This window comes from Physeter macrocephalus, chromosome 14 (genome assembly GCF_002837175.3).
Source record: "Physeter macrocephalus isolate SW-GA chromosome 14, ASM283717v5, whole genome shotgun sequence".
In the NCBI taxonomy this organism is placed as follows: Eukaryota; Metazoa; Chordata; class Mammalia; order Artiodactyla; family Physeteridae; genus Physeter; species Physeter macrocephalus.
In genome coordinates, this window is record NC_041227.1 from 67,268,496 (window position 1) to 67,293,771 (window position 25,276).

Genomic DNA, 25,276 nt, shown 5'->3' on the forward strand with positions numbered 1-25,276 from the left:
ACACCACCTGGACTCCAGGCCCACTTCCACCACTAGGGTAACTGTCAGACCAAGTCCCCCACCGTCCCTGAACTTGAGAAACAGGGACCCTGCATCTTCTCACTGTTAAAGACGTTGTTGAGAAGAGGACGGGATGTAAGTTAGTCCTCCTCGGAGGGGCTCCCCCAGGGCACCGACACAGGCCTCACCCCTTGCTGCCATGCTCCCTGCCAGGACGCTCCCCTTCACCTGGATGCTGGCCCTTGAGGAAGTTTTGAGTGGAAAAGAAGCTCCCTAACCAGCATTTATATAACAACAACATAAGCATTTTATTTTTTCATTAAGCTTCTTAGTTTCTTAGTATCACAATGGAATGATGAGAAAACAAGAACAACAAAAAAAAAACCCATGGGTCTGCAAATCTCTGACAAACAGCAGAGACTTCAAGGCAATTGAGGGGGAGGGAGGGAGAGGCTTGACAGAAGTGCCAAAGTAGTTCCAACATCATGCCTCTCCTTAGCCGGCTGGGCCGGGAGGGGTGGGGAGGTGGAATGGTGAGAAGGTGGCACTGTCACAGCTGTCCTTGGCATTTCTGCCTCGTGACTGATACACGCATGATCTGCACGGACCACCCCACAGGGTTTCCCGTTGCCTCCCTGGTACCTGGCCGCATGATCCCTGCCTGCTCCAAACCCCAGGACACCCCGGAGCCAGTTCTGCTGGGTGGGTGGCAGGAGAGGAGCGTGGAGGGGGGTGAGGGCAGGCGACGCGGCTCCGGGCGTGAGAAGCCAAGGAGCGGCCGGGGCCCATCTGGGAGACCCCCGTGGCAGCAGGCGGAGGCGGTGCAGGTGGCGGCGGCAGGAGTCCACGTCCCCTGGGCAGTGAGCAGGCCGCGCCTAGAGCTTCACGGTGCCGGGGGGCAGGCTGTCATTGCAGAGTCTGTAGTAACGCAGGTCGTTGACCAGCCTGTGCACACTCTGGGTGAACGAGGGCAGGTCCTGGAAGGCAGGGGCACAGCTGCAGCCCAGCCCCACCCAACACCCCAAATCACCCCCACCCCACCAGCCACTCCTGTCCCACAGGGTGTCCGGAGCTCTGAGAACGTTTGACAAAACGCGAAACTTCACTCTTGCCCCAGTGTCAGCAAAGGCACGGTGGGAGGAAAAGAACAACAGCTGATACTGCCCTAGTGCCCACCACGTGCCAGGCCCTGTCCCAAGCAATTCAGAGACAGAAGTTGTTTAACCCTCACTGCCAGCCTGCGGTGCAGGTTGTTAGTACCATCATTTGAAGGATGAAGACAGTGAAGCGCAGACAGATTAAGAAACCTGCCCCAGGTTACACAGTCAGGAAGGGAGGGGATCCAGACTGGAGTCGCTCCCGAGCACTGATACAGCTCCCCTCCACCACGGCTGGCCGAGCCACATCTGCAGAACCCTTCTCCACCCAGGGCTCCAGGCAGGCCCTGCCAATCAAGAGTCACAGTGGCCCATATGTCTCATGACACCTAGCCTGCTAGGCCGCAGAATACAAACAGAGAAGGCCCCTCACAGCAGGAAGCCCAAATTCAACCATGGACCACTACAGGATCACCTGAGGTCTGCTTCTTCATCTTTGGATTGGGATTACTGAAGGCTGGACTGCAGGTCCACAGGCAAAGTAACACCAACGGTGCCTGTCCACACCCCCAAGGCCACCGGGCTAACCTCTCCTCCTCTTCCAACTTTAGCTCAAAGCCTGCCTCTTCCAAAAAGGCCACTCGGATATGTCCTATTTCCTGGCTCCAGTGGGCTAGGTCGGTGCCTCTGCCCCAAGCTCTCTGAGGACCTTGGCTCACCCTGCCTGTGGACAGTGAGGGCAGGCTCTGAAGCCAGAGCCCCCAGCTCCAGATACCGCTTCCTGGCTCTACCAATCCCAAGTTCTGTAACTGCCAACCAACTGCTGCCCTTTCTGAGCCTGGGTTCCTCTGTGAAGTGGGGTTAAACAACAGGACCTACACTTCAGAAGGCTGTTGGAAGGCTAAAAAAAGCCGAGGCAAATAAGGTGCTTGGCTCAGTGTGGTCCACAGAGGGCGCTGTTGCCCATCTTCCCAGCAGGACTCCTTAAAGGCAGGGAGGCACGAGCTCCTGGACACCTGGCACAGGGCTGGAGAAGAAGCCAGCTTCAAATACACAGTGGACGGATGAATGAATGAATGAAGGCGCTGATTCCTTTACTTATCTCATCCTCAAGAAAACAAACCAAGGGATATTTTTAAAATCAGTGGCGCCCCAAATTCGAATGTCTTGAATAGAACACGGCAGTATATTTCTGCATTTTTAATAAGCACCCCAGGTACTCTGATGCATACCTATCAATAGCTTTGAAAACCACTGCTTTAAATCAAGAAGTTGACTGAGAATGACATCATTAGAAACTGATCATTAAATATTAGGATTTGGCCTCCAGGATAAGGATGACAAAATACCCAACTGGTTGAAGTGAACTTAACGAAGCTCAGGAGAAAACAAGATCAACGCCAGGGAGAGAAAGTGTCCAAGACAAGGGAAAACAGGAGCTGAGTCTAAGAAAGAACTACCCTGACACGTATCACAGACAAGACAAACAAGGAAGACGAAGAGTTTGCTCCAGTAAGAGCAACATGCAACCCTGGACGCTGAAGTGGAACGTGGACGGGCTATTCTCGCACGGCGGTCAGGTCAACACCACCAAGAGGATGTGGGAGAAAGAGAAGGTGTCACTGCATCAAGTGTGAGTGGCTGAAAGAAGAAATTTACTTATTCGACAGGAAACGTTCCAGGAAGAGCCTCTTGGCAGGCGAGCAGCCAAGACTTAGCAGCTGAAACTGGAAGGAGGAGGACAGGTGAGGGCCCAGCAAGGAGGCCCCAGGACAGGAGAGGCTGGGCACCACGGGACCCAGATACACTAGCAACGATGGCTTCACGTGCATCCACAGACCTCACCACCCCAGTTCCCACTCAAGGGGCTGCCCAGGCGGCACAGCCCACCTGACGGTCTCTGGGTGGACAGTGGGAGGCAAGAGCATGTGAGGAGGAGCTGTGAGGCTCCTCCCAGGGCCTGGCAGCAGGTCAGCCCCGCTGAGCCTGGCATCTGGAAGAGCCCAGGGCTCCACCGCTAACCCCTGGTGCTTGGGCTCCCAAGCACCAATCTTCACGGCCTGTCTGCAAGTCCAGGCTGTACTGGCTCACGACCCAGAGGAAACAAGAGCCGGGCCCCAGTCAGAGGTGGGCTCGACAGGGTGCAAAGAAGCTGAGACAAATCAGGCGGATGGCTGGGGCCAGAACCAGGCCCAGTAGCTGAGACGAAGAATATACGTGCTGCAGAGGCCACCACTGGGGGACAGTGTGTTCCCCTCAATCCAGCCACGGCACCGAGTCATCCAGGAGCCGCACAAGCTACAGTGGCGCCGCCGGGGGCACAAAGCACGTGCGAGGCAGCCTGCCCCCTCCTCTCGGAACAGGTGCCAGGCTTGAGAGCCCACGCCTGCCCTCCCTTTAGCCTGGCCTCTCTCTCCTCACCCGATCCATCTTGAAATTCCGCCCCAGCACATTTTTCTGGTTGGCATCCACACCGTCACAGCTGGTCAGGAACTCTGGGAGGAAGGCCGCGAAAAAGCCATCGAAGTCCACAGAGGCCATGTTGTAAATGGCAATGCCAATCTCCTCCTGCAGGAGGTCGTGAGACTTATGAACCAGGACCTGGAGCAGCACGTTCACAAACTGAAAGAGCATGGTGGTCCGGAAGATCTTCTGCAGACAGAGAGAGAGCAGGGTGAGCGAAGGCCGGGCGGGCTCCCTGCCTACTTCCTGTCGTGCTCCGCAGCCACTGACCTGAGGAGGCTGGCCTCGGCCTGGGCCCACGACACCTCTGATGAAGAAACCTTCATCTGAGAGCTAGGGCACTTACCTTGTGGTACAGCTTCTGCTTGGTGTTGAGAGTCTCCAAGTAAAAGAGATTTTGTTTAAATAGGTGGATGTCAGGCTGGAGAAAGGACTGTCCAAAAGCCTAGGAAATAAGACCACCATTTTATAAGCAGACTTTCAACACCCTCCGATCCAGCCCTTCCAGGGCACCTCCCTATGCCCAAAGAACTGACACTTGGCGGCGGTTCCCCATGCTGACGCAGGGCGGGGGCACCTACTGCCTCACTCTCCTGGCCTGTCCGGTCAGATCTTTGGAATGCTCCTGTGTAGTCTGAGCTCCCAAGTCCTCCCCACTGGGCCTCACTTATTTGGTCTCATCTTGCACCTTTTGCGATAAACCTCCACACCTTCACAGGATCTATCTGTCTTTGAAGGAAGCAGCTAACACCTCTAGGCAAGTACCTCAGCCATCTTAGCAGATACCAGAGGCTGCCCTCCCCGCCTCAAGCCAACCACTCGCCCATAAGCCACCCTCTCCTTGGCATCCCAGGTCTTATAAACCACAAATCCTTGAAGGCTCCTTCACACCTGGCTGCCTCTGCCTTGGGGTTAAGCAATAGCAAATTTTTAAACTGCTTTGCAGTTTCTGGGCTGTGGAAGTTTCCAGTTCACCCCCCACCCCAAACACAAAGAGCCCTGCTCCCACAGAAAGTGACTGAGGAGGAGTGGTGGAAGCCAATGAAATGCAAACCCAGTGGTGGGCAGGACACTCCCCAGAATAAGCCGGTGATGGCCTGGCCTCGTCATTCTCTCCCTGGGCTCCTAAACTACGAGAAGGGGGTCTTTATAACCCCTGCTGTAGTGATAAAATCTCCATGATGCCCAGTTGTTTTATTTAGTTTTTAAAGTCGGGTTTATTGTAGTGTAACACAGAGTGAAATTCACCCTTTTGAGATTCACCATTGTGTAATTCTGACCAACACACAGCGTCATCTAACCACCACAACGATCGGAACAGAACATTTCCTTCTCCCAAAAAGTTCCCTCATGCCCCCTTTGTGGTCAGTCCTCTCCCCTTACCCTTAGGCAACCACTGCTCACTCTCTATTCCCCTAGATTTGCCTTTTCCAGAACATGTGTCATATGATGGAATGGAATCAGCAGTATATAGCCCTTTGGAGTCGGACTCTTGCACCTGGTGGAATGTATTGGGAGGTCACTGTGTTGTGTGAATGAGAACAGGTTCCTTTTTACTTGCTGAGGAGCAGGTGCCACAGTCTGTTTATCAAGCCACTGGCTGATGGATATTTGAATTGTTTCCAGCTTTTGGCAATTATGAAAAAAGCTGCTATATGTGTACAGGTTGGGGGAATATATGTTTCCATTTATCTTAAGTAAAATATTTAGAGGTGGGATTGCTAGATGACATAGTAATTACATGTTTAACTTTATAAGAAACTGCCAAACTGTGAAGCTGTTTTCCAAAGTGGCTTTTACCAGCCCTGAGTGGAGGACCAGCCATCAAAAGAGTCTTGAAAGCAAGGACAGAGTTGAAGAGGGAGATAGGATGGGAAGGAGAGAAGGCACTTGAATACTCCAAATCCAGGCCCGTGATAGGGTGTCAGAGATGGAAGTGCATGAAAATAACTGCAAAGACCAGGGGTGCGACATCCGCTCTTCCACACAGGGAGAGCGCGTGAGCGTGTGTTCGCGCGCGCACGATGGGAGGAAGGTGAATGGAAAAACGGTAGAATCCGCTGGTTTCCCCGTAACGAAAAGCTAGCACTGAAAAACCAAAAAATAAAAATAACTCTCTACGTCAGCCAAGGCTTAGAATAAAAAAGTTGTACGACTGAGTGCAGAACAAGGAGTGTGCCTGAAAGCAGTCCCTGAGCAGCCGGCCACCCTGGCAAGGGGAGGCCGCCCGTCTCCTACAGTGGTGTGTGCTCGGCCCCCAGAGCTCTCTCTCTAGGGTTTAACAGTCGCGCTTGATCAGAAAGGGAGGCAATCACAGGGCAGTGCTTCTCCCAACACGGTGCAAGACAGAATTACCTCTCAAAAATGCAGATCAACTAACACAGTGCTGCAGGTAAGGAGGGCCCCAGGTGGTCCTGACGTGGGCAGCCTCCTCACACGTGGGGCAACTCTGCTATAAGGCAGAGGGAACTGAGACGTATCCAGCATCCTGGGTGCCAGGAACGCTGTGTACACTCTCATTTAACCCCACAACAAACCCACGAAATAGGCACTATTATCCCTACTTCACAGATGGAGAGACTGAGGCTCCAAGAAGTTAACTAACTAAAAAGATACTAAGAGGTAGAGCTGAGCTTCAGACCCGAGACCACGAGGCTTCAAAGTGCCACTGTGTGGCGCCTGCTGCAGTGGCCATGTTAGAGGCAGTGGGACCATATGCCACAGAAGCAAAGCAAGGGACAGTCGGCTAGTGGACCCAGGTGGTGTCCAGAATGATGCCTGTCTGTTCCTGGATCACAAGGCAGCCTCACCAGCTCTGCCACATTACCTGCATGATGGCACTGAACTGAGGCTCATTCTCCATCTGCTCCTCAGCAATACCCCTCTGGACACTGGCCAGGATGGTGGACTTGAAGAAGTACCTCCAGTTGTGATGGAGCGTCCGGAAAAGGAGCTCAAACAGCTCAGCCTTCACATCAGGGGAGGGGCGCTGTGGAGACACACAGACCCTCAAACCTTCAGGGAGCCACTCAGCCTGGGCCCAGAGCAGCAGAGGTCTGAGTGATGCCTCCTAACAGCCAGCAGCGTGTTGGCTTTCCACCCTCACTCTCGTCCTGTCAAGCCCCCTGTGGGCCAGCAGTTCAAACGAGGAGTTCTTCGACAGAGACATGGCCACAGTTGAGACACAGAATGCTTGGGTCGGTGCTAAGGGGTCCTTTTTCTGATGGAAGCACTCAGCTTTTTAAGCTAAGAAAAAAAGGCTACTAAATGGAAAACAATTAGGAATATGGATTTCCTGCTGAGCAAGCAGCTGATCTGATCTGTCACATTTTCTTGGTGGTGCTGTTCCTTTGCCAGTATAAAAAAAAAAGCTGTCCCAGCTAACCTGTTGGTCTTATGCAACCTCTGAGGATAAAGACAAATAAGGCTTAAAAGAGGTTCTGCCCTCTATAGAAAAGGAGTTTAAAGAGCACTTAGAAACCACCAACAGCAGCGTTAGAGGGCCTCCAGGTGGAAGCACCTCGGAGGAGGCACTGTGTGGCGCTAATTACTCTCCCAGCCTGTCTCCTTTCTCACTGGCAAGAGGAGAGGGTGAGGGAGGCAGGCTCAGCAATAATTTTCACATTTATCCAAAAATCTCCAAGTCACTGAAGAGCATGACAGGTCACATTATTCCACAGGTCTCAGCAGAATTAAAAATTATAAGGCCCAGATCTAGTTAATTCAGCTTTGATTAAGGTTAAATTAAGACCAGGGGGCACCAACTTCCACGGCAGGGATCCGCAGAGGGCGCAGGTGTATTTAATGATGCACAGCAACCGGACTTACTTAAGCCTTAGTTTGGGCAGTTAGGAAGGTTAGCCCTTATTTACGTAACTATTACAGAAAACTTAAGTTAAATATATATTTATTCTGAATTTTGTCATGCTGAGTGGCTGTTTTCTAAGAAGGACAAAGAGCTTTATAATGATGAAAGCTCTGAATGGTTCTAAAAACTTGTTTTGTATCCTTGAGATCATGAAAGTTCTTAATAGGAAAGTGTTATGAAGTGTTATTACTACAACATTTGTTATGTTTGCTGGAGAAAACCATATATTCACCTAAAGTTCTAAATTGTTTGCCATGGGACACTGATCTTACCTACCAACCAATCTTGTGACAATTAACCTATTATGCTTACACTAGATTAGTTCTAATTAACTCAACCAATATAAAAAAAACCATACCAAGCTAATGGCATTCTTTCTCAGAAAATATTTTATAAGAAAAATAAAATAACAAATTAGCTTTAAAACACAACACATTTTCCTCAATATTTCATTCCCTCCCCCATCTCAGGCAGGAGGCAGCACAGGGGACCACCCCAGCCCCTAATACCTCGGCGATGATGGGATACACCTGCTCCATGCACAGGGAGATGATGCTGGGGAGGAAGGGCTTGAACACCTGGCCAGGCTCCTGAACCACCACCTGCAGGATCTTCAGGAACTTCTCAACCACCCGGCAGCCAGTACTGCCTTCGTGGAGGATGCTCTCGGCCAACTGTTCTCTGCAGACAGAGAAGGCACACAGTAGCCAAGAAAATGTTTCTCTGGGGAGCAGTATGAAAACCAACACTTGTGGCAAGTGAAGGAAAGGAGCAAAAAGTCCCACACTTTGTAGTCAGCTCGCACCACTTCTCATGTGGAGTCTGAAAATCTTGGACACAGCGGGTCTGTGGTTACCTGGTAAACATATTGAGGAAAGTCTGTATGATCTGCTCAGTGAAAGGCACGCCCATCTGTACTCTAAGGCCTCGAAACAGAGTGAGGAAGAAACTCAGCATCTCATCAGTCACATCTAAATAAAGGGACAAAGCAAATGATCAGAGGCATGTACACAGGGATAAACAGAAGCCCTTGGCTTGATGCACTTCCTTCTGCAATCTGCACTATCTTTTCTCTCTAAGGCTTCCTGCTGGAAGAAATTTCCAACACGATCACAGCCAATGACGGAAAGTGGGAAATGATTAAGAATGTGCTGAGAAAACAGCTCTGGTACAGAGAACTCTGCCTGATGGCTCACGAAAGGAAAAAGGTCATCTCGAAGCCGCCCTCACTGCCCAGCACCCAGTGCCACGCAGAATTCTCACTGCAGGTGGGTTATTCTGTACTCGCTGATGCCAACTACTGAACTGGGTCAGCCCCTGAGGGCTTCAGCCACTTCTCTATGACGGATAATCTGCAGTTGGGTCCAGGGTCAAATGACTGAAAGTGGACAGTGAGGGTGTACTCAGATTGCATGGCCCTGGGCTATTAAATAGATTAACTGCAGAAAATATTGGTTACATTTAGTGTGGCTCCACTTCCAGATCTAAACAATCATCTTGTACAGTACATTCTGGCTTGAACCGCACACACTCAGGGGCAATCGGTGAACATCTGCTGACTGAGAAGCCCCGGATATTTCTCTCATAAGACTGACAAGACCACTGTAAGTGGTCATGAGAGCCAGGCGAGTACCTCCAGAGACCCAGAGAGCGCCTCTCTGAGTGACAGTGACAGTGTGCAGAGGTGAAGCATCTCAGCAAAATCCACCTTGCCATGTAAGTAAATAAGTGGAACTATCAGAAAAGTTCTCTGTCCCGCTGCAATGCCCCTCTTACTCCCATCCATTCATGTTCCCAAGTGACTCAGCGACACACGACATCACCGCCCTCCACCTTCACCATCTAGGCCGACCCCACCGACTGACTTGGCCTGCCCTGCAGAGCTAAGCAGTTACTCTGGTCCTTGTCAGCACCACCCAGCAGTGAGGCCTGCGGCCAGCTCCTACCTGACTGATGGATAAAAGCTGGAAAGAGGGCCAGGGAGACCTGAACGGATTCCTGAAGGGACTGGTAGCAGATCTGTCGGGACTTGGTGGATTCCCCAGAGATATTCTCCACGATATCTTCTAAGACACTAAGTGTCTGGTGGATAATCACTTTGGCTGCAAACCAAGATTAAGTTGCCTGTTATGACTTGTCTGAGGATAAAGCAGGGTAAGAGGGAACACAGGGAAGGGGAAGAAACCTGCAAAGTTATTCAGAGGACAATCACACAGAAGTCTCTCCTGACTGAGTTATCAATCTCTCTCTGTATCTCTCTTTCTACATCCTTTTCTTGCTTTTTCTGTTCGCTTTTTACTGTCAGGACTCCAGTTGCCTTCCAGCCAGCCTGCTCAGTTTTTTGCCTCTATTCTGCCTCTGTCCACCTGAAACATGTCCACAGAGAAGATGAAATGTCCCTCAGGTTAGGTGTCTTGGACTTAATCAAGACTGTAAGATGGTGAATAGACCAGTGAGAATGTTAAGTGTCACAAGGTAATCACCGCAGGCGAGAAGGGACACATGCAGATCAAACACCCTCCTTCAACTCCAGACATGGCTCCAGCCCGTTAATCCACACAACCACCTGCCATGCACAGCTACCGCTGCTGTGTTAAGGAATCAACTGCCTGATCAATCCTTGGTCTATTGGGCCTGAGGGCCTGAAAAAATATATATAATTATTGTTATTATGTTGCATTATATTATATTGTAATATATATTGTATTATATGTTACTGACAATAAATACTTCTAGCAATCCCCTGATGTAAGAGCTCACTGAGGACTCCATACAGCACACCGGGGAAACAGAGGCAGTGGCTAGCAAACAGGCAGGATCTCAGAGGACAGAGCAAGGGCCAGGGTCAGAGGGGCCTGTATGTGAATTGCACGTGGTCAACACAGCTACACATGGGGGCAGGATCCTCATCGGTACACCAGGGTTGGCCAGTAGCCCCCACCTTTGCAGGGTTGCTGTGAGGATTAGAGACAAGGTTCAGAATGATTCTCGCAAAGCACCTGACATATCAGGAGATCCAGCACAGGGAAGTTGTCACCATTCCCCAGCACCTGTGGGGTTTCTCTTCCCACCGGCTGCCTCAAGAAGCCCCACAGGACTCAGCCTGAGCTTGACAGACTCGACCATGGCGGAGCTCCAGAGGAGGAACCGGAGCTGGGCTGAGAGCCAGCCTCCACCTGCTAGGGCTCTCCGGGTGGCCCTGACCCCCAGAGCCCACCAGCCTCTGTGAGGGCTGCAGCAGCTTCCAGGGAAGGGGACAGCAGAAAGAATCCAGGCTTTAGAGGTGCATGGGACCAGGCTGGACTCCTGACTCTGCTTATTCTGAATCTCGGTTTCCTCATCTGAAAACATGGAGAGATGACACCACCTCACTCATAGGACTGGGCATGAAAGAAGACAATGGCTCGCAACAGGCCTGGTCCACTCAAGGCTGGTCACAGGGATGCTAGAAACTGAGCTCCTGAAGAAGCCATTCACTCACAACACTACCAGCACACGGATGCTCACTGAGCCAGAAAACTGCACATGGCAGACGCTTCCCCGAGAACACACAAGGCACAGGGAAGGCAAACAGAGTCAAGAGACCAAAATCTGACCTCTGATGTGAGCGTATTTAAACAAGAACCAAGATTTATTCACAAAAATGTGCAAGTGGAAAACTAAAAGCACAATTAAATATGCAATAATAGGAAAATGGATTAAATATGCAAAAATAGGAAATATGTAAATTGGTACTTCCACAGGATAGGATGTTATAAAGCCATTAAAAAACACTGCTTTCAAGAAGAAAGGCTAATTAATAGTAATTTTTTAAAAGGTGGGGGGGCTTCCCCTGGTGGCGCAGTGGATAAGAATCCACCTGTCAATGCAAGGGACAGGGGTTCAAGCCCTGGTCCGGGAAGATCCCACATGCCACGGAGCAACTAAGCCCGTGTGCCACAACTACTGAGCCTGTGCTATACAGCCCGCCAGCCACAACTACTGAGCCCGCGTGCCACAACTACTGAAGCCCGCACGCCTAGAGCCCGTGCTCCGCAACAAGAGAAGCCACTGCAATGAGGAGCCCGTGCACCACAATGAAGAGTAGCCCCCGCTCGCCACAACTAGAGAAAGCCCGCGCTCAGCAATCAAGACCCAATACAGCCAAAAATAAATAAATAAATAAACAAACTAATTAATTAATTTTTTTTAAAAAAAGAAGCAGCAGAAGAAAGGGGCAATCTGGTGAAGAGCAACGGGATCTGGAGCCAGTCAGACCTAAATCACACTCCTGACGCCACCACTTTCCCTGTGATCCAGAGCAACGTACACTGCCAGGCCTGGGGTCGGGGGTAGGGGGTACGGGATACCTTTATTGTGGAGAGATTGGCAGACACTCCCTAAAGCTGGTGATCACACTGAGCATCGCCAATAAACAGAAGCGATGCAGTGGAAGTACACGTCACTACCTGGGTGGTATTCCTGCCAAAAACTGCTGAAAACAACCAGACAGAATAAGATTATGGGACTTTCTACAAGAAAACAGGTCTGGAAGCTTTAAAAATGTCAATGTCATGACAAACAAAGACCAGGAATATTTTTCTTTATTAAGAAACTAAAGAGATGTGACAATCAAATGTAATTCATGATCCTTGAAGGTATCCTTTTTTTGTGTGTGTGTGGTACGCGGGCCTCTCCCGTTGCGGAGCACGGCTCCGGACGCGCAGGCTCAGCAGCCACGGCTCACGGGCCCAGCCGCTCCGTGGCATGTGGGATCCTCCCGGACCGGGGCACGAGCCCGTGTCCCCTGCATCGGCAGGTGGACTTTCAACCACTGCATCATCAGGGAAGCCCGAAGGTATCCTTTTTTAAAAAGCAAAAAAGGACAGTTTGATAACAACTAGGGAAAATTTAAATGTGGTCTATATTATTAAACAACATTATTGTAACAATGTTCCACAGATTGGCTGTGTTAATGGTGTTCTGGTTATATAAGAGAATATCTTGTTCTCAAAGATAAAGGTTAAGTACTCAGGGATAAAATGTTGATGTCACCAACTTCCTTTAAATGGCTCAGTTAAAAAGAAAAAGTGTGTGTGAGGTTGGGGAGAACACAAATGTGGCAAAATATTAACAAGTGGTGAATCCTGGTGAAAGATATCAGTTTCTCATTTACTTAATCTTTTTTTTAAAATTTTTTTATTGAAATACAGTTGATTTACAATGTTGTTTTAGTTGGAATGGGAGTTTAATTCTGTTTTACTACCATGTATTTTCTTGGCTGCTTTGGGTCTTCGTTGCTGCACATGGGCTTTTTCTCTAGTTGTGGCAAGCGGGAGCTACTCTGTTACAATGCGTGAGCTTTTCATTGTGGTGGCTTCTCTTGTTGCGGAGCACAGGCTCTAGGCGCGCGGGCTTCAGTAGTTGCAGCACGCAAGCTCAGTAGTTGTGGCTCGCGGGGTCTAGAGCACAGGCTCAGTAGTTGTCGCACACGGGCTTAGTTGCTCTGCAGCATGTGGGATCTTCCCAGACCAGGGCTCGAACCCCTGTCCCCTTCATTGGCAGGTGGACTCTTAACCACTGTGCCACCAAGGAAGTCCCTCGTTTACTTAATCTTTTTTTTGAGCGCAGGCTCCGGACGCGCAGGCTCAGCGACCATGGCTCACGGGCCCAGCCGCTCCGCGGCATGTAGGATCTTCCCGGACCGGGGCACGAACCTGTGTCCCCTGCATCGGCAGGCGGGCTCTCAACCACTGCGCCACCAGGGAAGCCCAACTTAATCTTTTAACTGTTCTGTAGGTTTGGAAATTTTTCAAAGTGTAAAGTTGGGATAGGAAAAACTTTCCAGCCTTCATTTCACCACTTGTAGAATGAGGATAATAAGACACAGCTCAAAGGGCTATAGGGAAAGCTAGATGAAATAACGTATATAAAGTTCCCAGCCCAGTGCCTGGGACAGAGTACACACTCAACAAATGTTAACTATGTTTTTCATTATGTTTACTGTGGAAATCATTATGCTATTCAGCAAATATTTCCTCACGTGGTGGCAATCACACTTCCCACTTCCTCTGAAGTTAAGCCCTGGCCCTATAACCATTCACTCTGTCCAATGAAATGGGAGTGGAAATGACAAGCATCACTTCTAGGCAAGAGCTTTAAGAACCACTGCACAATTCGCCATGTTCCTTTCCCAACGTAAGCACAGATTACAACAGAGCCATCATCAGCCTGGGTCCCCGCGTGACTAGAATAAGAACAACCTCCTCAAACCCCTGACGCGAGCTGGACACATAGTAAGAGCAAGAAAATAGATGTTTTCCCTGCATTAAGCCCCTAAGCTTTGGGGGTTGTTTGGTACCACATAGCATAACCTAGCTTATGCTACCTGATATAAGTACATGCAAGATAAAGTGAGAAAAGACCATTAAGCTTTATAAAACATGATTCCACAAGAGCTGTATGGAACCCCTAGGCAGGTTACTCGATCTTCACATACCTTAGTTTCCTCATGGATAAAATCAGGATAATTAACAGTACCTAACTCATAAAGCTGATACTAGAATTAGATGAATTACTGAATGTAAAACACTTAGAACGAGGATCAGATAAATAACAGACTTTGAAGGTTGATGTTGGCACAGCCAGAGATTTGATGAGGATGTAAGATCGCCAAGGCAAGAGCCTGGCACACAGGATGCCCTCATTAAGCCAGCCATTCTTATGCAGCTATATAACTATAAACTATTCTTACAAATAGAAAAGGGAAGACAATGAGGAATTAAACCTTAGCTAGACCAGGAGTCAGGACAGGTCTGCAGGGGGAGCTATCATTCCCCACCATGTATTATTGTCAATTACTCCAAATAGGAAGGTGTTGCCTACTTATCCCGCAGGAAGAAGAAAATTATTCTCCCACCTGAAGACAGTCCAGCCAGTCACAGACTGTAGCAGCCTAACCAGTGAGAAGTCTTTATACTTTGGACTGCCAGGTTCCTCCAATGGATTCTGGTTATTACAGTCCCTAGCAACTCCCCCTTTTACCCTATAAAAGCAAGTTCCCCTTCCTAGTTCTTTGGATTTGCCTATGGTCTGCCGTAGTCCTCATATCCTGAGAACTGCAATTCCTCTGGCTATTCCCAAATAAACTCACTTTTGCTAGTAAAATAATTGGCTATTACGGTACATTATTATTAAGGTTGATAACAGTAAGATGGTTAAAAAGGTTACTTTCTAAAATACTAAAAATGGTGAGATTTAAGAGTTTCTTTTTCCATCTGTATACCATTCTAGTATTTTTGTACAATTAGCATGTTAATATTTCTAATTATAAAAGTAATGCTTTTTTAAAAGAATGTTGAGTACGTAAGACTAACATTTCACAAAGCATTTTTGTTGACATCAGCAATGTTCTAGTATTTTCTTTCTGTGAAAACAGACTGTATTTTCAAAATATTTCTTTAATATTTGTTATTTCAGGAAGATTTTTCAGAGAAAGCTGATGCCTTCTACTTGAACTACTGAGTTCTCTTGATTCTTTTTTTTCCTCCTCCTTTAATATAAACAATCAAACTTGTAGATACCAAGCTCTTTCAAAGCCTTTTAAATATATTTGGAGAAAGGTTAGAAACAGTTTCAAAAGATAGTTTCATGTTTCCCAGTGTGTATAAGTGAACTGCTTTGATTGCTTATACAAGTATCTGAAATGGATCAAGAATCACTGTAGGATGTTTACCCACGGAAGGCATCATCAAATAATGCCTTTAAATGGATGTTTTCCTTACTTTGGACATTTTAAATAAGAGACGGGGGCAACCTGCATTCAGGAAATAGGTTCATCTGATGTGTTCACTGAATTCCACAGGTGAGGAGGATTCTACCCCCGAGTCCGACTCTGCTGCTTAGCAGCTGCGTGATTGTGGACAGATGAATTCACCCATGAGCCCCAGATGCAAATCCCATCTGCCACAGAGGAAGAATGATGCCTGCCCTACCTATCTCCCCAGGCTGCCCCTGCCTAGGGGCCACTTACTGTCATCCAGGGGCATCTTCCTCTGCGGGGCGACGGCACTGGGCTTCAGGTTGTGATAATCCCGGGAGAGCGCAGAGATGAGGCTGGCGTGGTTGATGGAGCGTACAGGCCACTGCTGCTCATTGTCTGGGAGGTTTGGCCATGGAAGCAGTAGGATATTAGAGAGGGCTCGGCACACCAACACCTGAGCCTGGAAGAGACCCCAAGGCGTCCGTCAGAAGTTTACGAGCAACGTGGGCAGCAGAGGGGCTGTGCCTGACACAACCTTCAGTACCTACCGCACACAGTGAGCTCAGGCCTCAGGCTCCTTTCTTAAAACCTGGGCCTGGGACTTTGGTCCCCTTCAGATAATCCAGGGAGAAAAGAGAAACTGAGGCAAAAACACCAAATCTGGGTCTAGCCCATCTCAGGGCCAGCCTCAACAATCACTCTTAGTGCTGGCACTTCCCCTCTAATTCAGTACTTGAAGCATTACAGAGAGAGAAGTCACAGACACTGAATCCAACCTGTCCCTCAGCTGCCGGCTTCTGACACCCTCCGAGAAGCTACTCAGAACAGTGCTGGTAAGAGTCTCTTACAGTCAATGTGCCCTTGGCGTCAAGTCAGAAGCAACACATTCACATCCCAGGTGCTTTTAAGTTAACTGCTTTGACTCCCCTATGACCCCACCCCCGTTTTGTTGTTTTTAAACTTCTAGCCTGAGCCTCCTGGAGGATTTTAGGAGAATATACTTGTCTGGAGTGTCTCAACCCTAAGAAAACAAACATTTAACAACAAAAGCAGACTGTTTTAAACCAGAAAGAATGCACAGAGGACTCTCCCAACACCAGCCAAATTGCCAGCTCTCAAAGCAGCACAATCTCCACGCCTCTTGGGAGGAACATTTTATGTGTGAGTCAACACACTGACTGTGTTAGGAAGGTCATGACACAGAGCACTGAGGCTGCATTGGTGCCATGCATATAAAAAATCCATCTATGTTGGCATAGCGGGTAAGCTCTAAGTGCAAAAAGAAAGGCTAGACTCTTCTTCCTCAGCTTCCCTGAGCCTGAGCCACATGGCTCTGGGGACCCCAGGGTAGCCCTGAGGCCTCACCTTATCAACCAGCCGCTGGGCAGAGGCATCGGTGATTCTGTTGAATACTTTCTGTACTGCGGGGATGCTGATCAGAAAGACGGGTCGCACAGTGGTGGCCAGTGAGACCAGTAAATGGCATGCAGATAGCAGCAATTTGTCTTGGACCTGGAGAGGGTAGAGGACATGATATGTCAGCTCACGACATCTCCTGTGAGACTGGTATTAGAAGAACTTGGTGAGGCAGCCACGAGCTAAATATGGTTCTTGGATGCCAAATTATACCACCTAGGCTCTGGCTCAAAGAACTTTTCCTATAATGATGCCCAGCAACAAAGCATCCTCTTCCTTGCCACATCCATAGCTCCTGCCCTCAAGCCAGGACCACCGCCCCCCGCCACCACCCCCCCAGTTCCTCCCATTCTCAGTCACTTCTCAACTCAAGAATCTACAGTGGCTCCCGTCAGCTCTTAAATCACATGGCAAACTCCTTGGCATATCATTCAAACAGCTGGGGATTGTTCATCTCGCTCTTCTTGCTCCAGTCAAGCCAAGATCTCTCCACCCCTCCCCCTTTCTGCACTCCATCAATCGCACCAGGCTCGCCTACTTCCTTCACCTCAACATGCCAATCAAAACCTTGGTTCACGTACCATTCTATCCCTTTCAAATTAGCAAAAGAGAAGACTCTTTGATAACAGGACCTAATGCTAGTAAGACTGTGGTGAAAACAACACACCAAAGAGTCAGTGGCACATACAATAATTTAGGAAAAAAAATTACATAACTTCCTAAAACCACAAAATATCCCTAACTTTTAACCCTATAATCCCACTTATTCTAAGAAAATTACCTAAAAGGACAAAGCTACATTCATGAGTACACACATTTCAGAGTTATTCATTACAGAGTGACTTTTTATCAAGCAGAAGCAATGTAAAATACCAGCAATGGGTAGGTAAGTTTTGAAACAACCCCTCACAAGATATCATAACTCATTTACAATTACAAACACAACAAAAATTTACAGAAAACAATACATTGTTCTGTTAATAGTGGTACAGGATGCCATGTATGATTAAAACTACCCCATCCCCCAAAAAAAGAAAGAAAGAAAAGAAAAAAAGTATATGCTTTAGAAATATAAATTGGTGGTCTTCTTGGAGGCCGACTTAGAATCTATCAAATTTTACATGGATATAACCTTCGACCCAGCAATTACACTTCCAGGAATCTACCCTACAAGGACGTACACACAAGGATCTAATTTCCATCAACAGAAAAATCATTATACACCCCCACTACAGAACAGCATTGGTCAATTTGAAAAACTGAACTTGCTCGACACGTGTAAAGGTCTCCGAGGCATACTGTTAAGCAAAAGAAGATATCTGAAGATATCCGTCCAACTATCTACAAACTTTTACGTATGCAGTATGTGAAAACAGGAAAAAGTATGAAGGATATACAACAAACTGTTGACAGTGCTTCCCTTGGAAAGGAAAATGTTTTGAAGGTAGGCATTAAAGAGTACCATAATTTTTTAGTTTGTGTATTTGAACAGTATTTTACTTTTTGACAATGAGCATGTATTCATGTGGGACTTAGAGAACTGAAAAAATAGTTATATTTGAATTTATATGGACTACAACTAAAAAGGAACATGAAATGACACATAGTTCTATCACAGCGGTAAGAATTGGGTCTAATGCTTTGCGGTATTTTAATGTGATAATAAACGGGTATATGAACAGGACAGACGTGGAGTTAGAGAAAAGGTGCAGCCTTTGCTGTTTCAAGACCTTGGTGCTGATCAGGGGTGTGACTGCATCCATGGTGGTGGAAATGAGCGTAACAAACTGCTGCGTATTCTGCCGATGAGCCTCGCTGCAATACTGTGCTAGCCAGTGAGCGTAAGCCTGCAGAGCAGCCAGGGACTGAGCGTGCCTGCGAAAGGAGAGAAGACGCGATTTTAAAGGTTATGGTCAAAATATATTATCACTAAACTTGTTTCCACAGGAGGGAAGAATTTCATCCATCACATTTACTATTCTAGGACACGCGTGAAAGTGTGGAAACCATTTACTTGCTCACGTAGTACCTAAAAGTTAAAACCCATCGTCTAAATATTGCCACCATTGCCTGGAACACAGAAGGCAGTTAGTAAATGTCTATCAGATCTCATTCAATCTTTCTGTGACACACGTGAGCTCAGCCGAGAGAATGGTAAATAATAAAAACAGAATCAAAGAACTTAAGTGATAATGTGTTGACTTGGGAACTAGTAAAAATTTTATATCCATAGCTACAAATCAGGATGTAGAAAACTACCAGGAATTATAGCTTTATAAATAAGCTTTGATATGAGTCTCTCAAGTTTAAGCTTCCATCATACCATACATGGTATCTGGCTAGAGCCTTGAAGTAGCAAAGACTATGTTTGGTTTCTGCCAATTTTGTACTGCACCATACATACAACAAAATATACATCATAAAAGCTCACAATTCATCAAAGATAATAATCAATCTCTTTACAAGTGAGGCAGTTGTCTCAGAGCTTACAAAACACCAGACCTTCTAATAAACCTAAATGGGTTATTTCTCCCTTTTCTGAAAAAATTAGTAAGTAATCTTGGGGTGATACTTTGAGACTCTAAATAAATATACCATTCCCCAACAAACACCCATTGAGGAACCCTGCCTAAATCATTCTTACACTGGTGGTTGCAAACTAGTGGTTTTTCTAATTATATCTTTCTTTTTCTGCTCATTAGCTGTATTCTTCTGTAAAAAACAGCTTTCCCTCCCTGATCTTTTTCTTTCTTTTAAATCATATGGATGCTTTATATTCAGTATGTTATAACTCATTATCATCCTCATTCTTTCTTGATGATCACACTGTCAAGTCTGACCAGGAAAAACCCTTTCAAGCGAGCCCCTATGTCCTTTTCATATGTTCCCAACCTTCCTTACTGACTCAACAAGATTCTCCAGGGTCAACCTGCCCCAGACTTGGAGCATTTCTCCAAGGAACTCTGGTTCCTTTTGATGGAGAATGTATTTTAGAAACCAAGAGCCTGAGTACTAGAGGTAGCATTGCTACTGGAGTGTCACTGCTTCTAGGACATTTCAGTGGATGTAGCTAGGTTATAGGCAGACACTATTTAAAAATCAAACTCAGTATCAACAATCCCAGGGCAAGCTGACCTCAAGTGCCTCTAGATACGACGCAAGAAGGACATGTCATCACCTATGCAGTATTCTTGCTAAAATGTTTAACCTCAATCGAATACAGAGAAAAACAACTAGACAAATCCAGATTAAGATTTTCTTTAAAAAAAAAAAAAAATTAGGATCTGGATCTCCAGAAAGTCAGTCTCTCTCTCCACCCTACCCCTCCCAAACACGCACAATTTTGGGAACTGGTCTAGGCTACAGGAGACACACATAATGTGTGATTCATTAGTTAGAACTCAGATCCAAAAAATGTATGTCTATAGATATATATGTAAAAAGGACATTCTTGGGACAATTAGGGAAATTTGAATATGGAATATATATACATATACACTTAAAAATAGGAGATGACATTACTGTATCTATGAAAGTTTTTGAGTGTTGATAATGGTATTATGGTTACATAGGAGAATGTTCCTAGGAGATACATGCTGAAGGATATACACGTGAAGTCATGTGTGGTCTGCAATTTATTTTCAAACAGTTCACACACAAAAAATGTTATGTGTGTGCACTTGTGTATACAGAGAGAAGCACAAGAAAAGAAAAACAGCAGGGCTTCCCTGATGGCACAGAGGTTAAGAATCCGCCTGCGAATGCAGGGGACACGGGTTCAAGCCCTGGTCCAGGAAGATCCCACATGCCATAGAGCAACTAAGCCCGTGCGCCACAGCTACTGAGCCCGCATGCCACAACTACTGAGCCAATGCACCTAGAGATCGTGCTCCACAACAAGAGAAGCCACCACAATGAGAAGCCCAGCAGTGCAACGAAGAGTAGCTCGCCACAACTAGAGAAAGCCTGCATGCAGCAATGAAGACCCAACGCAGCCAAAAATAAATAAATAAAATTTATTTAAAAAAATAAAACAACAGCAAATGTGGCAAAATATTTATCATTGATGAATCTAGCTTGAGAGTATAGTATATGGGTGTTCATTCTATTTTCCCCTTTTCTATAGATTTGAACATTTTCAAAATAAGTTAGGTAAGAGAAGGTACTAAGTACCTTAAAGTAAGAAAATATCAATATTGGGAATTTGATATTCATAGTGACAAAGCAGTTATTTTTTATTTTATCTTTAGGATCCATTGATGAAAAAGTAAGTACCAAAAGTCAGGAGGAAGACATCAAAGTGCGTCTTGGGGCGGGGGTTCCTAAGAATTTCCATCAATCTATCAAACTTACAGAGCTCCTTAAGGCTAAAGGGAGGGGCTCTAAAACTTCCTGAAATTGTGTTCAAGGCGTTGTGTTTATGAGCAAATTAGCATCTTTCTTGGGAGAAGCTTTCTCTAAATTCTCAAAAAGGAAAGCAATATTTAAAAAAAAATTTTTTTTTAACTACCACAGTAAATAAGACTCTCTTTCTATTATTTATCTAATCTGAAGCTCAAGAATGCTCTAGAACAGGGGTCAGAGACTTTTTCTGCAAAAACCAGAGTATAAATATTTCAGGTTTTATAGGCCATCCACTCTTGTTCAGAACTATTCAACTCTGCCACTATAGTGCAAAAGCAGCTCACAGATAATACGTAAATGAATGGGCATGGCTGTGTTCCAATAAAACTATTTACATAAGCTGGCAGTGGGCTGGATTTGGCACAGGCCATAGCTTGCCAACTCCTGCTCTAGTCTAGAGCAAGCCTTCTGGGCAGTGTGATCTCTGGGATATGGCCCCATCTCCAGTCCCCATTCCTCTATCCCTTCCATATGTCACTTTCCTAATGGCTTTTCACTGTCTGTAAAATTTCTCAAAGTGTGGTCCCTGGATGCCCCGCTTTCAAAATCACTTGAGGTTCTTGTTTAATATGCAAATCCCCGAGGCTTATGCCATCCTGCTACAATCAGAATCTCTGAGGGAATATGTTTCCCAAGCAATTCTCCTGTACCCTGCAGTTTCAGTCACTGGTCTACAGGGTAAGAGTCATGGCATTCAAGGGGAAACACTTAGCCCTAACATGCCTATCCAGCCCCGCCTCCCGCCACACCAACTGCTCACCACGTCCCTAACTGTGTGACTCTGGAACATTTCTGTGGCTTGGCTTGTGCTGTTCTTTCCTCCTGAAATGCCTACCCCATATACCTTCTGCTGCCAGCTCTCATCTGCCTGATGAATTCCATTCACTCCAACCACCCCGGCCCCGAGATATCATCAAACAATCTTTCTCTTTCTAGGTTTGGAGGTGGGAGTTTTTCATCTTTTCATGGCAGCCACTACAGTCCCTTTTTATCTGTAAAATCGTTTGGGGCCAGACAACAAAGTCTTTCTGAGAATACATGAACATCTAATTATACTTACACATCAATGAGATCAGGCTTCAATACTGATGGCACGGCAGTCTCAATGTTGTACAATTTTATCTGAGAACCATACAAAGTGACTTTGACCAGCCTGTTGGCAAAGAAGAATATAAGAAAAAACATTCAGTTTATGGACTAAAATAGACAAAATGGACTAGGTACCAAGGTCTCGAGGACAGACTTTTTTTCAATCAAAAAGAATCCAGACCAGGTCTTCAATTTTATCCCAAAGACATAATCTGAGATGTGCATAAAGATTTATATACTAAGATACCAACTAAAGCATTACTTACATTGAAAACAATATAAATATGCAACACAGAGAACATAATGTAACAATATATACAATAAAAATGATTAGGATGGAAATTTTTATGCTATGTGTATTTTACCACAATAAAAAAAATTAGAAAAAAAGTGAATGTTTCAGGCAGATAGGTATATGATAAAGAAAATACAGCAAAATGTTCACTGTAGAATCTATGGGTATTTCCTACACAATTTTTTAACTTTCTGAAGAGTTGAAATGGGGTGCGGGGAGGGAGGCCACAAAAGTTTCTAAAATAGATTTAGGTATTTTTAACTTCAAGCACAATTCTTTGAGAAGCAAGTTACTGAGCCCACTGGTTGCCCAAGGGCTCACTATATATCAGTACGAACGAACATTAAATACAATAACTAATAGCCAGCTCTAGTGGGAAATGGGAAATGCGTCTTTCATTAGAGATAGACATTCCTTTCTGAGTAAACATAAACAAACAAACCAAAAAAACTAGAGACCTGGCTAGGTTCTCTCTGTGCTTACTCTGTAAGGAAACCTGGGAGCAGGTCTGAGGGGGACGCCAGGGAAGACGGTGCATGTTTCTCTCCCCCAATCCAACAGTGCGGAGGGTCTCAAACTTCACTGAGCATAAGAATCAACTAGGGGGCTTCCCTGGTGGCGCAGTGGTTGAGAGTCCGCCTGCCAATGCAGGGGACAGAGGTTCGTGCCCCGGTCCGGGAAGATCCCACATGCCGCGGAGCGGCTGGGCCCGTGAGCCATGGCCACTGAGCCTGCGCGTCCGGAGCCTGTACTCGGCAATGGGAGAGGCCACAACAGTGAGAGGCCCGCGTACCAAAAAAAAAAAAAAAAAAAAAAAAAAACAAAAAAAAACAACTGGGGAACTAATTACAAATGCAGCTCGCTGGTGCTGCCCCACAAATTGACTCTGTAGCATTGAGGGGGGTCTGGAAATATGCATCTTTGAAAAGCAGCCAGGGACTCTGATGCATGTGGACCATACTCTGAAAAACGCTCCTCTGTGATGGCGGGGAGAAATCAGGACTTTGTTACAAAACCACAAGCTTGAGCCACAAGTTATTCAGGGTTGGGGAGCAGTCAGAAAGACGTATTTCCAGTCAAAGGAAATAAGGGTAAAAGAGCCAAGGGTTCTCAATCTGAAGTCCTAGGAAGCAGGGTGTGGTGGTGGCAATAACTAGGCATCAAATCAGTCACCATCAATAAGTAAGACGCCAATGCGCAGCCAGTATTTAAATTCTTTAAGCTGCCCCATATTTTTCACATTCATACAATAAGTGTACAGTTCAGTGGTATTAAATATATTCACAACGTGCTACCACCCCCACCATCCATCTCCATTAGGCTTTCATCTTATAAAACTGCACCTCCGTACCCATTAAATAATAACTCTCCATACCCCTCCCACCCCAGCAACCAGCCTTCTACTTTCTGTCGCTATGATTTTGACTACTCTAAGCACCTCATATAAATGAAATCATACCACATGTGACTTTACATTCTGTTTCTTCATTCAACAGCATTCTTTAACGTTGTTCTACACTAAAAATGAACATCTTTTAATATTTCTATGTTTAGCAATCTTAATATTAGGTTTGTTTTATGTAACCTATAAGTGAAAACACTGCTAATCACAGGGGCTATTAAGATCACATAGCCATAACAAGGAGGCTTCTCTCACACTTTATTCTAAATGAAGACAAAAGAGCAAAGTATCTTTATGTACTGAGCCTGAAAACCTAAGCAGTGCAGAAAGATGTATATATAAGGACCTATAAAATAGCAATCTCTGAACAGATGACTGATCTCTGAACAGTTATCTCACTATGAAGTTGAAATGACTGATGGATATAATATATTGCTTAAGTTTAAAGTAAACATAGATTTCAGACAGAAGGACATGTTCTATTCCTACTAACCATCAGCAGAAACAGGACTAGTGCAGGAAAAAGAGGAAAAAGAACTTGAAGTAGAAGCTCTGTGGTTTGGAAAGAGCACAGTATTTGGACTCAGGAAACTGGTTAAAGTACCTGTGCTCCCACTCATGAACTGTGTGACCTGAGGTAAGGCACTCATGCTCTCTGGGCCAGAGTTTACTCAGATAAAATGACAATACCTGCCCCTCAAAGTATAGAATGAAAGAAAATATACAAAATTACTTTCGAAAATTTCCTACTACTGTATGCTTTTATTATTAATATTAATCTAGCTTTTCAAGATTTATTTAAAATTCTTAGTTATCGCTGCTTTTAAGCTAAGAGTAACAGTTAAAGAAAAATCTGGCATGCAAGTAATTAGGCTTGAGCCCCAGCTACCACTCATGTGTTACCAACGATACAGCTACTGGGTAAATGAAAGCACCAGGTGTCTCTCAACTTTCGGCTGGACCCACACCCACCCAGTTTTGATCGAATCAACTCACTGGTTACCTTGAAATGATCTGAAAACCTCCTGTCACTTTTATTTTAAGCATGTGACTTTTTAAATGTATGAGTTCATGAGAAGGGAGGGGGCAGACTAGGTAGTAGGAAATGGTCTTCAACAAATGCAGCCGTAAACCCTGTGGGGGACCCTCGAGGAAGAAGGAGTAAAAGGAGCTTGGTGGTGGGAAGGCTGGGATCCACCCCTCAGGTCAGGCTTGGAGGCTGCCCAGCTTCAAATCCTCAGGACCCTAAGAGAACTGGAAAAACCAGTCCCATTCTAAAAGGACCAGAAAAGGTCCCACCTCTGGCATCTGGCTGCCTACTCGGATAGTGCCTACTGCCTACTTGTTTGTCCTTTTATTAATCGGCTTTCTTCATGTCTCTTTATGACCTCACCTGGTTTCTTCTGAGGTTACTCCTGTCTTTAAATATAAGATCTTCTACGAGGGCTTCCCTGGTGGCGCAGCGGTTGCGCGTCCGCCTGCCGATGCAGGGGAACCGGGT

General features: G+C 46.1%; 1 protein-coding gene across 4 annotated transcripts in view; it reads right to left on the reverse strand.

Moving 5' to 3' along the window:
• Positions 1 to 210: 210 nt before the first annotated feature.
• Positions 211 to 25,276, reverse strand: part of XPO6 (exportin 6) — a 110,084-nt gene continuing 85,018 nt past the window's right edge. Inside the window, exons 14-24 of one of the 4 annotated variants that reach the window (XM_028499220.2) lie at positions 22,050 to 22,142; positions 18,316 to 18,460; positions 16,535 to 16,681; positions 15,440 to 15,629; positions 9,375 to 9,530; positions 8,285 to 8,399; positions 7,938 to 8,109; positions 6,388 to 6,549; positions 3,907 to 4,005; positions 3,519 to 3,749; positions 211 to 977 (exon numbers count right to left, since the gene is read on the reverse strand). In XM_028499220.2, coding sequence (XP_028355021.1) covers positions 876 to 977; positions 3,519 to 3,749; positions 3,907 to 4,005; positions 6,388 to 6,549; positions 7,938 to 8,109; positions 8,285 to 8,399; positions 9,375 to 9,530; positions 15,440 to 15,629; positions 16,535 to 16,681; positions 18,316 to 18,460; positions 22,050 to 22,142 — 1,612 coding nt within the window. In that variant the 3' untranslated portion in view covers positions 211 to 875. The remainder of the gene's footprint in view (positions 978 to 3,518; positions 3,750 to 3,906; positions 4,006 to 6,387; positions 6,550 to 7,937; positions 8,110 to 8,284; positions 8,400 to 9,374; positions 9,531 to 15,439; positions 15,630 to 16,534; positions 16,682 to 18,315; positions 18,461 to 22,049; positions 22,143 to 25,276) is intronic. The other 3 variants (XM_055090359.1, XM_007107311.4, XM_028499221.2) reach the window with 3 other exon arrangements.